Here is a 15,482-nt window from a genome sequence, read left to right on the forward strand (position 1 = left end):
AACAAGGGGTTGCGCGCGCCTAACGCCCTTCCACAGTGACCGGTTCTCTCTCTCTCTCTCTCTCTCTCTCTCTCTCTCTCTCTCTCTCTGTAGTATGCGCGAACTCGTCCTCCTTTTACTGTGTCAACTTCCTGGATCGAAGTAGTGTCGAGCTAGTCCCGCAGGATATTTCGAACCATAATTTAGTATAGAAAAAGAGAGAGAAAGAAAGAGAGAGAAAGAAAGAGAGAGAGAGAGAGAGAGAGAGGGAGAGAGATAATATTAGAGAAAGAAAAAGATTCAGAAGAATTTAATAGAATTGAAGGAGTGAAAAGGACAACAGAAAGAGAGAGAGAGAGAGAGAGAGAGAGAGAGAGAGAGAGAGAGAGAGAGAAAGAGAGGGAGAGAAAGAAAGAAAGAGAAGGGGGATTGAGGAGGAGGAGGAGGAAGAAAGTAGTGAGTGAGTGATAATAGAGCGGGAAAGTGAAGACACCGAAGTCGATGTACGTTCACCCTCCCTCTTGACCGTCGAACCGTGTCAACGTTACTCCCACCCCTTCTTATAGTTTGCTTTTCCACCACCTTATAGTGTAAACAAAACGAAGGTAGACCGATGAAGATATTCTGTGCCATAGATAAAGAGAGAAAGAGAGAGAGAGAGAGATAGAGGGAGAGGGAAGGAAAAGGGAAATTACATTGGATGATATAAATAAAACAAGGATAGATGATATTCTTTTGAAAAAGTGAAAAACAAAGAGAGAGAGGGAGAGCGAGAGAGAGAGAGAGAGAGAGAGAGAGAGATTATAAATAAAATAAAGATATGTAATAATATTTGATAAAGATAAATAATATTTTGTATGAGAGAGAAAGAGAGTGACAGATAGAAACAGAGAAAGAGAGAGAGAAAGATAGATAGATAGATAGATAGAGAGAGAGAGAGAGAGAGAGAGAGAAAAGAAATACGTACTTGTAGCAGGTATAAACTAAAAGTGAAGATAGATAAATAGATAGATGGATGGATGGATGGATGGATGGATAGAGAGAGACGGAGACACTATAGGATATAGGTGAGTGAGTGAGAACAAAATAGAGAGAGAGAGAGAGTGATAGAGATAGAGTGACAAAGAGAGAGAGAGAGAGAGAGAGAGAGAGAGAGAGAGAGAGAGAGAGAGAGAGAGAGAGAGAGCGGGCGAAAGAGATATATATACATATTTGTAGCAGGTATAAACAAAAAATGATGATAGATAAATAGATAGATAGATAGATAGATAGATAGATAGATAGAAGGAGAGAGACGGAAACAGAGAAGGATATAGGTGAGTGAGTGAGAGATATAGAGATAGAGAATGTGAAGAGATAGAGAGTGAGAGAGAGAGAGAGAGAGAGAGAGAGAGAGAGAGGGGGGACGTTCCTTCGTAGTGGAGAGGGAAATAAGAGGATATGAAAAGGGGCTGCGAGAGGTGGCAGGCCAGCTGCTAAGCTCAGAGCGCGTTGATTCGTCTCGGTGAGTGGTTGTTCCTTCTCGCGTTTGAAATTTACCGACAATAAGTTTTATCTCGCGTTTCCTTCTTTCTTGAATCTTGTTTCCGTTTTTCTTTTTTTTGTTTTGAATATTCTTTTGCTCTTCCTTCTCTTTCATTCTTTTTGCTTCGCTGTCTTCGAATTTCTTTTTTTTTATTTGTTCTTTCTTTAGTTTCTTTTCTCTCTCTCTCTCTCTCTCTCTCTCCTTCTATCTCTATCTTTATATTCTCATTCGTTATCATCGTAGATATCGACTGCGTGGATTATGAATTTTTTCGAGCTCGTACGTGAGTGGTTGAAAAGAGAAGAAGAAGGAGAAGAAGAAGAAGAAGAAGAAGAAGAAGAAGAAGAGGAGGAGGAGGAGGAAGAAGAGAAGAAGAAAAAATTTCAAGGACGATTCGAATAACGTGTGACGATTGATAAACTTCTGTTTCTTTTTTCCTTTCTTTTATTTTTGTTCTTTCATTCTAAGATTTTTCATTCTAAGAACAGAGGATTAGATCGTATAGAAGGAAAAAATCAAATATTATATATTTGATTTCGTGCGTGTAGCCAGACAGAGAGAGTGAGAGAGAAAGAGAGAGAGAGAGAGAGAGAGAGAGAGAGAGAGAGTGAAATAACATAGGTAATATTTATTGTCGAAGAAAGATATCTTTTTATTTTCTTGTATCATTCTTTAAACGTATAAGGGTGAGGTAGCAAAAGGGTTAATAGGATGAAGTCGGAAAGTAATAACGGATACATCAGGGCTAATGTTATCCCGGAACAAAATGAACCCACGTCTCCCATGGGACAAGACGTTTCACTAACCGGAAGTCCACTTCAGGTATGATTATTTATATATATATATATATGTATATAAAATTTGAAAGAAAACAAATATCTATATAATCTATGTCTTGATGATCTTCGAACAATATTTCGTTTTCTTATTATTTTTATTTTCTAATTTTTTTATATTCTTTTTTCTTTTCTCATACTTTATTCTTACTCTTTTTTTCTCTCTTCTTTTTTTTTTTAAGTCACGAGAACACGTAAGAAAATTTTTTAACGACCGTTTCCCGCCGTTGAACCGCCAGTTTTTGTTCCTTTTTCTTTTTCTCTTGATGACAAAGTAATAATTGATTTTTCCTACTTCGCATTAGTAGAAATACACCTTTAACAGTGGTAGATAATTTCATCGATCGAGAACATAATAAAAGCTACGTATAATTAACGCGAAGTTAATTTCGGCCAATTAAAGAGACACCTGCATCGTTGATAAACTAAGATGTATGCATGTATGTATGTATGTATGTATGTATGTATGTATGTATGTATGTATATCGCAAAAAGAAGAGTGTAGGTTTAATGGCGTGCAGATCTGATAGATATATAAATGACAGAAGAAGATAAAAAAAGAAACAAAAAAAAAAGAAGGAAAAGAAAAAGAAGAGAAAGAAATAAAATTTTTATAAACACGTACATTCATATATACATATACATACGCATACATATGTATGTACATATATATATATATATATATATATATATATATATATATATAGTATTGATAATTAAGAAGAAAAAAAGAGCTTAAACATAAAAGTTTTATACATTATTTGCATGGCTAGTTATTTTTGTATTTTTAAATATATATATATCTATATATATATACACACACACACATATATAAATATATATACCACATATATTCGATATTTGAAAAGTCGATATCAAAGATTCCCTTTTCTTGTGCAAAAGAAAAAAAGAAAGAAACGATATCATAGTAATGGAGTAACTTCTTTGAGAACGAATAAACTTTTAAAAGGCTGTCGATAACTGAATAAATCGACGATGAGATGGATCGAGAGAGAAAAGTAAAAACAAAAAAAAAAGAAAAAGAGAAGAAAAATAATATAAAAAGTAACGAAAAAAGGAAGAAAAAGAAGTAGAAACAATAAACTATGAAGAAGTAGGAAACTTAGGGGAAAATAGAATGAAGTAGATAGATAAGGTTGATATGTAGATTAGGTATATAATACTTATGTACTCTGTGAAACGAGCAAACTTCTCCTACTTCATTTTCCTAAGTTTGAAGCATCCTCGAAGTACGCTCATCTTCATTTTCTTATATCAATGTTATAAGAGAGTGGTATTCAAAGATTTCTATATTATACGCGTTTCTTTCTTCTTCAGAAATCTTCGCATTGGAACGAATCATTGAAACGACGAAAGAAGTTGTTGATTTCTTCGACCTTGGAAATAATTTTTTCATCAATAATAATTTTTCGTTTTAATAAGGGTTAACACATTGAATTTTTATTTGTTACGCGCTAATCGTTCCCTGACTTTATCGCATATTATTATTATTATTATTATTATTATTATTATTATTATTATTATTATTATTTTTTTTTTTTTTTTTTTTTTTTTTAATAAAATGATTCAACGGTAGTTTTAATTTTTTCTTTCTCTTTTTAATCGTTCTTCTTAAATATCATTTTGTATTTCTCTTTTTCCTGTTTGTTATTACTTCTTTTCTTTTTTTTTTTTTTTTTCTTTCCTTTTTCTCTTTTTACCGAAACTCCATTGTCATTAAATAATGCGATATGATATCCTTGGGTTGAAATATTTTTTATTCATTTATTTATAACACTATATACTGTACGATATATCCAGTATAATATAATTTAATAGAATCAATACTACGGTATATAATATGAAACGTTACATAATACGGCATATAAATAATAACTTCATAAATAATAAATCATAACTTTTTTAAACTTTTATCGTTGTTTATTTATTTTTCAATATAACGACAAAATGTCGGATTTAGTTGAGAATTATTTTATTTGAAATCTCATTAGAATGTTATCTCTTTATCAATAATATTATGTATCAATTTCATTTATGGATTCATGGATCTATGTTATCCGTGGATTGAATCTATCCGTAAAAAAATATTAATCGATGTTTCTTGTTTCTGTTTTTTTTTTTTTTTTTTTTTTTTTTTTCTTTTCTTTTCATCGATTATGGAAGGTTACCTATGGGCCGAGAGGTGGTACAACAGTGACAAGCGTTCTTCATCCAACGAATACGAGAAGACAGGTTGCTGGAATAACACGAGCCACTTCGGTAACAAGAAGACGAAGTGGGGCTCCTGCTAGACAACAAATGTTAGGCATATTGGCTGCCACATTGCTCGGCATTTCTCTATTAACTCTACTTGTCTTGGTATTGAATACAACGCGGGAATGCGTCCAAGAGCCACGTGAGTCTTTTATCCTTTTTTTTTATCCTTTTATTTTTGTTTTTGTTTTTGTTTTTCTTCTTTTTCTTTTTTTCGTTCGTCCATCTCGTCTCTCTCTTTTCTTTCTTTCTTTCTTTCTTTTCTCATCATCTATTTTTTTCTTTTCTCTTTTTTCTTTTCTTTTTTTTTTCCAAATTAGACACATTTACGATAACATCGATCGATCGATATAGTTGATAGTTGCAATTAGAAAATTATTGTAATTAATTTCGTAAGAAAATAATAATGTCCTTTATTAAATTCGTTGATAATGATTCGTGAAAATAATTGAAAGTGAAAATGATACGTACATTTTTTTTGTTCGTAAATTAATTTTTCATTCCTGATCATTTTTCTATCAATTTATTTTCTTTTTCCTTTTATATATAAATATATGATTATTATATAAAAAAAAAAAAAAAAAAAAAAAAAAGAAAATATATATATCAGATTTTATTATATTAGACGCAATTATTACGTCTATTAACGTATCAATAAATATTAAACAATATTTATATAGATCGATTTTAAATCGGACATGAATTTATTTCGAATCATTGAATTTCTTCGTTGACCTTGTTAATGACCTTGAGTTAAAGAGTAAAAAGAGACGAAGTAAAATCGAGAGAGATATCGATGCGCTAACGTAACATAAAGTATACGGAGCTTTAACGAGAGGGGTTGAAATTTTATGCTTGCCACGTGTTACGAAAATATATATCGTTATTCGTGTTTGCGCGAACTCGTGCTAGAAATTCGAATGAGATTTCCCTTTTGTCCATTTTCGTTTTCAATTGAATTTTCTTTCTACGTGATAGTTCGCGTTTGAAAATGTTCTTATAAAATAAAATACGTTTTCTCTCTCTCTCTCTCTCTCTCACTCTCCCTCTTTCTCTCTTTTTATTTTATTTATTTTTTTTTTTAATCTATATGTGTATACATATTTTCTTTTTCTCTTCCAATATTTATGCTACTTACAAATACACGTATTTAATTTTGATGCTTTTTTCTATTTTCAATTATTGTTTATTATGTAATAGAATTTTTTGTTGTTTAATATATATCTGCATATATTTTTTCTTTTATTTTGTTTTTATTTGTCACTGATATATATATATATATATATATTTCCATTTCTTTTTTCAATATTTGTAACAGTTACAGATATACGTGTTTAATTTTAAAACACTTTTAACTTTTAATTATTATTTATTGTGTACGTTTCAAAAATTCATGCGTTGAATAACATTAATTTATTCTGATATTCGTTGATCAATGATTATTACGTAACAGAATTTTAATATTTTATATATATATATATATATTTTTTTTTTATAAAAACATATTTGAACGTAATAAAATGATTTAATGCATTTCCAACACAAGCTTATTGTTGAAACGATTTTTATCGTTTGAAAAAAAATTTCGTTCTTAAATTTCGTTCTTATTTTTTTTCTTTTTTTTTTATTTTTGCTTTTGTTTCTTTCAACGGATCATAAAAAATTACCCCGTAGAAAAATAATTTTTCTTCGTTGACGGATATCGAATATTTTTCATTTGATGGAATAAAATGTTGAGAAACGTCGGTATTACGCGATATTTTATCCGTTGGTGAAGACAGATCAGATCGTAACGGATTGTCCGGATCGGATTCTTTTTTTTTTCTAATTTAATCGTTACGTCGCTTCTTTTTTTTTTTCTTTTTTTTTTTACTGGTGAAAGGATTATAAACCAATCCGGGAATTGGCCTTTTCGAGTAGAAGGACTCGATAGCCTCGACTCGACTCAACTTGATTCGATTCCATTAAGATCGTGTCGATAGTTGACATAAATCTTTAACGTTCGTATTAAAATAGATAAAGAGATACACACATACACGTGTGTGTTTATATATATATATATATATATATAATGAACGAATGAATTTCTTACGAAATTTAATCGAAAATAACACGGCGTCATAACTTTTTCTTCACTATTTAATTTTTTTGGTATCTTTTTTCTTCTTTTTTCTTGTTTTTTTTTTTTAAATTCTTTTCTCTTTCACATCATTTCGTAATTCGCAATCACGATCGATCGATCGATCAATCATCAACTCTTGCGAAATTTTTTTCAAATCAGACGAAACTTCGACTTCGTTTATTTCGATTTAAATTTCCATAAATATTAGATATGCAATATGGGATGGATTGGGAATGACGGGGAGGATGGGTGGGGTGTTTCAAAAGTTTCTAATCGAGATTAGAAATATTAATTATTGCATGTTCGTGATACCTGAAAGAACCAGAAATGTGACGATCTGGAAAGAAACAAGAAAGAAAACATAATTAAATCAATCTGAAAGATTTCGTAAAAGAATATTATTAGGTCCCAATTTGTCGGGCCGCAGGACATCAGTCCCCCTTCTTCCTGTATGTAACTAAATAAATACTTTACTTCGTGGAAAATTCGAGATATTTTTTTTTTATGGTATTTTGATAGTTTTATGATACTTTTCTAATACGTATTATACCCATGTAAATAAAATAAAAAAAAAAAAGAAATTATAGATGTAAGTTTTACATTTAAAGAAAATTAACAATATTTAAAATATATAGCAGTCGTGGCCGAGTGGTTAAGGCGTCTGACTAGAAATCAGATTCCCTCTGGGAGCGTAGGTTCGAGTCCTACCGACTGCGGTCTTTAAAAAAAATTCTGTAATTAATACATATTTTTTTTTCTTGTCTTTTTTTTTTCAACATCTTTTAAAAATTAATTAATTAATTTCACGAGAAAAAAATTGATCTTTTCATTTCTTTTTTTTTTTTTTTATATCTCTTCTTGCCAACGCTAACGAATCCAACTAAAAATGAAATAGGGGAAAAAATAAAAAAAGAAACCCGTCGTTCGTGATCGCGTAACGAAGGTAACAAATTAATAATTCAAATCCTCCTGTCCACCCTCCCTTCCTCTTCCCCTCCTTGTCCCTTATCTTCGTTCTGCCCTTGCATTCCGCAAGAACAATAGAAAGAACTCGGACGAATTTTCCCTCGAGTGTAGAAAAGTTTTATTCTGGTGACTTGAATCACGTACGCTTTCCTGTTCTACTAAGGGAAGAAATAAATAGATACGTAGGATGATTAAATGAACTCATTTCCTTTGTGAAAAAAGAAAAAAAAAAAAAAAAAGAGAAAGGGAGATTTAAATAATATTTTGAAACGTAAGTCAGCTTAGTAATGTTTCAGGCTCATTATAAAGAAAAATGGAGAAGTATATTATTATTGCGAAAGTTGGATGCATTGTCTTTTTCTAATACATAAAACATAATTATACTTATATATATATATATAAGGTTTTTCTTCGACGTGTATATAAAATTTTAATGAGTTATATCATAACAATATTGATAATAAAAATAATAATAGTAAAATACAATATTTTATATATATATATATATATATATATATATATATATATACCTTTGAGATAATAATATAATGATAATAATATTAATAACAAAATTATAATTTATTGTCTTTGTTTATAACTGCTAATATTAATAACAATAATAACAATAATAATAATAATAATAATAATAATAATAAAATAAAAAAAATTTTTTCATTATATATATATATATCTTTATCTACAAAAAGTAATATGACTAAAAGTAATATGACTGTTAAACGATATTTTAATTAAAAGAAGAAAAAAGAAAAAAAGAAAAAAGAGATAACATTCTCTTAATATACATATATATATATATATATATAATAATTTAATCTCATTTACATTTCTCATTTATTCATTTTCATTTATAGCCATTTATATGAGAATGAAATGAAATCGAACGAAAGGGAAAAAGAAAAAGAAAAAAAAAAAAAAAGAAAAGAAGGGAAATTTCACTCAGGTGAGTCCATAATAAAGGGCGAGGGGAAAAAAAAAGAAAAAATAAGATAAGATTATCAAAGTCGTTGGATCGCTACGGACTCGCTACTTCTTTTCGTTCGTATCATTCGAAGCTTCTCGTTTCGTAAAACAGTAAAACAGTAAAAAATGCTCACAGAGATTATATCTTTCTCTTCAAAATTATTTCTCGGCGATCGTTACTTTCCTTCGCGTTTGGATAAAACGCTTTCTTGCATGTATATCACGAATACCAGTGACCATCGCTTATGCCCTTCCTTTATTTCTCTGAAAAAATAATGGAAAAAAAAATTGAAAATAATATACGAGAGATGAGATTTCCAGACAAGTTCAAGGAAAATAAAAATTATACATACCGACAAATCATGTTGTAGAATTTTCTATCTCAACGATTATCTTAAAAAAAAAAAAAAAAAAAAAAAAAAAATACAAAAAGTGCACATATAAAAGAAAAGGCAATAAATAAGTAAAGAAATAAGGAAGTAAATAAATAAATAAATAAATATATCGTGGATGAAAGAAATTAATTGATAACTTTATCCACGATTAATATTTTTTTCTAACAAATTATTTAAAACTGTAATATCGTTTCTTTTATAGGTCCGAACGTGTGCATGTCCGAAGAATGCGTGAGAACCGGTAAGTTCCTACGATATAAATTAAAACTTTTATCTGATAGTTTAATGTTAATATATAAAAAGCGCATACAAAAGTCTATTATATACATATTTATGTATGTATTATGTACGTATAGGTATGCAAAAAACGTATACGTGTATATATCCACACGAAGAGACTTCAAGATTTAATTAAATTTATTTTTTCGTCATAAAAAGAAAAGAAAAAAAAGAGAAAAAAAGAAAATAAAAAAGAAAAATTCCGTCAACTCGCCTAATTGTCGACTAAAATATTAAAAAATTTTATAATAAAATTTATATTAGATTATAATGAACATTGGAACGAGAGGGAGAGAGAGAGAGAGAGAAAGAGAGAGAGAGAGAGAGAGAGAGAGAGAGTGATTGAGTTGAGTGAATGATTGAGAGAGATAGAGAGACAGCTTTAAATAATAAATAAATCGAAATGTAATTGGAAACGTCGATTATATTATCGATTATATTCGACGTTGATCATATATCGTATATTTTTTAAAAATATTTTTTAATTAATTAATTAAAAACACGTCGTTCTCTTGAACCGAACACGTATGACGATGATCGCGTTGAAAATCGTTGGAAAATCAGGGATGGCTCGGTGATGATGAGCTCTCGTCGAGCGTGATTAATTGAAACGTTGATCGAAAACGATACAAGCTTGCCAACGAAAGCGTTTACGTTATCTAACGCGAGCAACATCCACAAAATCGAATTAGTGTGTCTCGTGGCGAATAATTATCGTTCATCGAATTCGTCCCCTCCCCTTTCACAATGTTTCCTTCCATTATTGCATCTGAATATATATATATATATATATACATCATGGTTGAATAATTAGTTGTTATTTTTTCTCTCTCTCTCTCTCTCTCTCTCTCTCTCTCTCTCTTTTCTTTTTTTTCCTTCCGTCGATACGAATTTTTAATTTTCTTTTTATCATCGTCGATTGTACAGTACATATATACATAGATATTGAATATAACTTATGATAGACGTTCAATTAATAAATTTTTATTTATTTATTTATTTAATTATTTATATATATATATTTTTTTATTTATTTATAGATCTTTCATTTTTTCTTACTATTGATCTTGCAACGCGCATATTGCATGTAACATGAAGTAAATATTTTGTTATAAAATTTGTATCTATTATATTTATTTTTCATATGTATGTGTTTGTTTTCATTTAATTTATAAAAAAAAAATATATATATATATATTTTTTAATATACATTAAATATTTATTTTATACTGCGAGTAATATACAATAAAAAATAAATATATATATATGTATATAATATATATATTTATATAAATAAATTTTTATCTTACTTTTTTCTATATATATGTATATACATATACATGCCTGTTATATATTGAAAATGTATATTTTATAATATTTGATTTTCACATGAAATATCTAATTATTTCTTAACGATATTTAGCCTAAAGGTGTAAAGATTAATTAGGATTGCAATTAATTTACGACGGTGTACGCGACAGCTCATTAAATCGACGTCGTTCACTTAAGTCGTGTCACGATATTAATCATCCTTCTGGATAATTTCGTTATCGGATAATTTTGCTCGTTTTGGGGGAGAGGGGTGGAAAATCGCGTTGGCTTCTAGCAAATTTAATTAAATTATTAAATAAATAAATAAATAATGGTAAATGTAAGCAACGATTTGTTTTAAATTAATTCGATAATAGCTCGTGACAATAGTTTTGGACAATTTTAATAATTAGTTAAATAATTTTTATCAAAGGACTGATAGGAAAGTATCGTTGTAATTTTTTTCAATATTAAAAAAAAAAAAAAAAAAAAAAAAAAAACAAGAAGAAAAAAGAAGAAGGAAGGATAGAAGAAAAGAAGAAAGTAATTAAAATTAAATAGAAGTTTAATGATTTTTTTTACATATATACAGCCGCAAGTTTGCTCTCAGCGATGGACCAGACTGTTGCACCCTGTGTTAACTTTTTTCAATACGCATGCGGTGCTTGGAATCGTTTGCACGTGATACCAGAAGATAGAAGTTCCATCAGTACCTTCGAGGTACTAGCTGATCAACTCCAGATCATTCTGAAACGTGTCCTCGAGGAATCACCGAACGAGAACGACAATCATGCAACTCTAAAGGCCAAAATGTTCTACAAATCGTGCATGGACATCCGTGGGTATAAAAAAAAAATTACAGAAATGTAATTAACGGTACTCCCCAAAACTATCTCTCTCTCTCTCTCTCTCTCTCTCTCTCTCTCTCTCGTATTTTTGCAACATTTGAATTTTTACACTAATGACTGATGATAAATTAAAAAAAAAAAAAAAAAAAAAAAAAAAAGAAAAGAAAAAAGGGAAAGTAAAATAAATTAATTAATCAATTGCGTTCGCGCACAATTCTTTTCCTTTCTTTTATTGATTCGAGATAAATATATATATATATATATATAAAGAAAAAATAAAAAACAAAATCGATTCTCCTAGCAAAAGGACTCCCTATCACAACGAAGATTTTAATAAAAATTTTCTATTGCTTTTCATAATCGATGAATTTGCAGCTCGCATACGGGAGATCGGTGACAGACCTTTGAAGGAAACATTGACAGCACTTGGTGGTTGGCCAGCAGTTATCGGAGCATCTTGGGAGCCACCACCTTATCCAATCGAGGTTCTCTTGGGTCGCCTACGTGGTGAATACAACGAGGGCGTTCTAATGGAGCAATGGGTTGGCCCAGACGACAAGAATTCCTCAACCAACATCCTGCAGGTGCGCCGGCAAAGTAAGGCCCCTTGGTCGACGAATGCATGACATTCTCTTTTTTATTCGTTTTCAACTATAACAACAACAACAACAACAACAACAACAACAACAACAACAACAACGACAACGACAACGACAACGAATACAAATACAAAAACGAAATAAAGTATTAAAAAAATAAAAAAAAAAAAAAAAAAAAAAAAACAAGAAAATAAATAAATAAAATTCAATTTACCAATCAGGATTCATTAAGCGTTCATCCGAAGTAAATTTCATAAAGAAAAAAAAAAAAAAAAAAAAAAAAAAAAGAAAAAAAGAAAAAATAAATGCAAAAACCATCTATATACGATGTGACTTATAACAAAAAAAAAAAAAAAGAAAAAAAAAAAGAAAAAGAAGAAGAAAAAAAAATGAAAAAGCAAAAAGAAATTCCCAATCAAAAAGTATGGATCGATATCGCGATCCTCGTTTAAAGGGGAACAAAATCTCGATCAAAGAAAGTATATAATTAATTTGGCGATTAATTAACGAAATTCGTTTCTCATTGATTTTTTCACGATTAGCTGGATCAAATGCAGCTGGCATTACCCAGTCGTGATTATTATCTGAAGAAGAACAGCGAGGCTGAATTGGATGCTTATCATCGTTATATGACCAACGTGGCTGTTTTACTTGGCGCCAATCGTGAAAATGCAGCACTCGAGTTTAATCGCGTGATCGCCCTTGAAAAACAACTTGCCAATGTACGTGTCCTTTGTCTACCTTTCTTTCTTCTCTTTTCTTTTTTCTTTTTTTTTTCTCTTTTTTTTCCAATCTTTCCATTCTTCCCTCTCTCTCTCTCTCTTTCTCATTGAATTTAAATCAAATTAAGAATGGCCGAACATTTTTTTTTGTTTGCTTTTTCCCTTTTTAGTTTTTCTTCCTTCCTTCCTTTCTTTCTTTCTTTCTTTCTTTCTTTCTTTCTTTGTATCTTTTTAATATCTCGCAGGCTTCGTTGCCCGAGGCCGACAGGCATGATACCTCAATGATCTATAGAAAGTTAACGTTGCGGGAACTACAGGAAGAGGTGCCGCAACTTAAATGGAAAGTTTATCTCGAGGAATTCATAAGCGCACCGATTACCGAGGACGAGCCACTAGTGGCATACGCGATGCCCTATTTCCTACAAATGGGTCGTATCGTACAGAAAACCGATCGCAGGTATTTATTTGTTATATCAATTAATTATTGGGTACTTGGGTACTTGTGAAAAATATCCAATCGTATTGTTCTTTCTTTTCTTTTTTTTTTTTTTCCTTTTTTTTTTCTTTTCCCTTTCCACATCGTGTATTTGCATAACATTTCGATTGATCTTAGATCGTAATTCGATGAACGTATCGTTAGAAACATTTTATCCATTTTTTCTTTATTCTATTATTTTATTTTATTTTATTTTATTTTACTTTAAACTTCCCCTCCCTCTTCCCCCTTTGATTGAATTTATTTACCCTTTAAAAAGTCGAATTTTCGACTTTTTTTAGTTCGTTCTTGTTTTCTTTTTTTTTTAGTTTTCTTTCTTTTTTTTTTTTTTTCGTAACATCGTAATATCCCTTTTTTAATACTCCACATTTTTATCTATCATCGTTTCATCGAATCAAAAAGTCGAAGGTTAAAATTTGCCCGTTGAAATAGGATTTCCGATTTGTTCCGGGGTTCTTTTTTTCTCTTTTTTTCTTTCCATTTTTCCAACAGCTTTTTAAAAACCCAAGAGCTTTTATCTCCCGATCATGTTTTTTTTTTCTATCTTTTTCGATCGAAATCATTTAAAAAATGATTAAATTTCCCGGTGAAAATTGAATTTCCGACTATTTCAATATCTTTTAGGCTTTGTTCCTTTTTCTATTTTTTTTTCTTTTTTTTTTTTTTTTTCTTTTTCCCCCTTTCGATCTCATAACATCGATAACGCTTTTTAAAACATCGTTAAATTTGCCAACGTAAAATTGTATTTCCCACCGCTCTTGGAATCAATAATTTTAATTCCAATCAATGCTTCTATCCCGTTAAAAATAATATTACCCGGCAATTCAATTGCTATTTTTATTATGAATTTTTCATTAGAATTTCTTTTCGTTTGATTTCATCGTAATATTTATTATTCCTATTTTAAAGGACGTTGCACAATTATATATTATGGCGATTGGTGATGTCCATAATGCCGCATATGATAGACGAGTATCAACAAAAGAGAATTGAATTTCGTAAGATATTATCAGGAATTCTAAGCGAGAGAAACAGATGGTCCCAATGCGTAGAATGGACCAATAAGAATCTTGGAATGGCTGTGGGTGCACTTTTCATACGTGACAATTTTAATCACGAGAGCAAGGTTCGTTAAAGCTATTAATTATGTTTTGTGATATATATATATATATCAAAGAAGTATGAATGAGTTCATCGTGAATACCTTTTTGATAATTGTTATTATTATTATTATTATTATTATTATAGGAAACAGCATTGGAAATGATACGAACTATACGCGAAGCATTTAATGAATTGCTAGCTGAGAATCAATGGATGGACGATGAAACCAGGACCGTTGCCAAAGGAAAGGCTGATTCAATGAATGAGAGAATCGGTTATCCAGAATTTTTGAAGGATCCGGTCAAACTTTCCTTCGAATATGTGACGGTATGTGTGTGTGTGTGTGTGTGTGTGTGTGTGTGTGTCTATGTACGTTTGTGTATATGTGTATTCGATATCCAAAATATCGATCACCAGATTTTTCTTTTTTTTTTTTTGATTTTCTTTGTTCTCATCAAAACGTAATTTAAAATAAAAATCCATCAGATTATCCCTGTAAACGTTCACATCAAATAGAAATAATTTCAGTTGAACATAACGGAGGATCATTTTTTGGAAAATGTTTTGGCGGTACATAAATACGACGCATATCACAATCTTCAAGAATTACGTCAACCGGTCGACAAGGATAAATGGTCCACGGAGCCGGCCGTGTTAAATGCGTTTTATAATCCAAATAAAAACGACATAGGTAAGTTGATCGTTAATATATAGATAAAGAGAGAAAGGATAAAAAGAGAGGTGTTTGAAAAAAAAATGTATCCAATTGTTATGGATTTCAGTATTTCCCGCTGGTATACTGCAACCGCTTTTCTACTCTCAGCACTTTCCTAAATCATTGAATTACGGTGGAATCGGTGTTGTGATTGGTCATGAAATAACTCACGGATTCGATGACAAGGGACGACAATTTGATAAGGATGGCAATATGATGCAGTGGTGGAATAATGCGACCATTAAAGCATTTCGAGAGAGGGCACAGTGTATCGTAGATCAGTACTCCCGTTACAAATTACAAGAAGTTGATCTTTACATAAATGGCCGA

General features: G+C 30.3%; 2 protein-coding genes and 1 non-coding gene across 5 annotated transcripts in view; 2 read left to right on the plus strand and 1 right to left on the minus strand.

Annotated features, from left to right (window-relative positions):
- The first annotated feature begins 1,262 nt into the window (after positions 1-1,262).
- Positions 1,263-15,482, plus strand: part of LOC124950339 (neprilysin-1-like) — a 14,992-nt gene continuing 772 nt past the window's right edge. The window contains exons 1-12 of one of the 3 annotated variants that reach the window (XM_047496874.1): positions 1,263-1,483; positions 1,748-2,326; positions 4,525-4,756; positions 9,281-9,319; positions 11,261-11,506; positions 11,892-12,100; positions 12,658-12,837; positions 13,083-13,294; positions 14,243-14,459; positions 14,582-14,764; positions 14,966-15,128; positions 15,220-15,482. The exon at positions 15,220-15,482 is cut by the window's right edge and continues 54 nt beyond it. In XM_047496874.1, coding sequence (XP_047352830.1) covers positions 2,216-2,326; positions 4,525-4,756; positions 9,281-9,319; positions 11,261-11,506; positions 11,892-12,100; positions 12,658-12,837; positions 13,083-13,294; positions 14,243-14,459; positions 14,582-14,764; positions 14,966-15,128; positions 15,220-15,482 — 2,055 coding nt within the window. In that variant the 5' untranslated portion in view covers positions 1,263-1,483; positions 1,748-2,215. Of the gene's footprint in view, positions 2,327-4,524; positions 4,757-9,280; positions 9,320-11,260; positions 11,507-11,891; positions 12,101-12,657; positions 12,838-13,082; positions 13,295-14,242; positions 14,460-14,581; positions 14,765-14,965; positions 15,129-15,219 lie in introns of all 3 variants that reach the window. The other 2 variants (XM_047496873.1, XM_047496875.1) reach the window with 2 other exon arrangements.
- Positions 7,371-7,452, plus strand: Trnas-aga. Its single transcript has one exon. It is a non-coding gene; the product is annotated as a tRNA-Ser (tRNA).
- The window catches only part of LOC124950341 (period circadian protein-like), a 211,749-nt gene continuing 208,405 nt past the window's right edge, over positions 12,139-15,482 (minus strand). The window contains exon 4 of the mRNA XM_047496884.1: positions 12,139-12,167. Coding sequence (XP_047352840.1) covers positions 12,154-12,167 — 14 coding nt within the window. The 3' untranslated portion in view covers positions 12,139-12,153. The remainder of the gene's footprint in view (positions 12,168-15,482) is intronic.

Source organism: Vespa velutina, chromosome 7 (assembly GCF_912470025.1).
Source record: "Vespa velutina chromosome 7, iVesVel2.1, whole genome shotgun sequence".
NCBI classification, from domain to species: domain Eukaryota; kingdom Metazoa; phylum Arthropoda; class Insecta; order Hymenoptera; family Vespidae; genus Vespa; species Vespa velutina.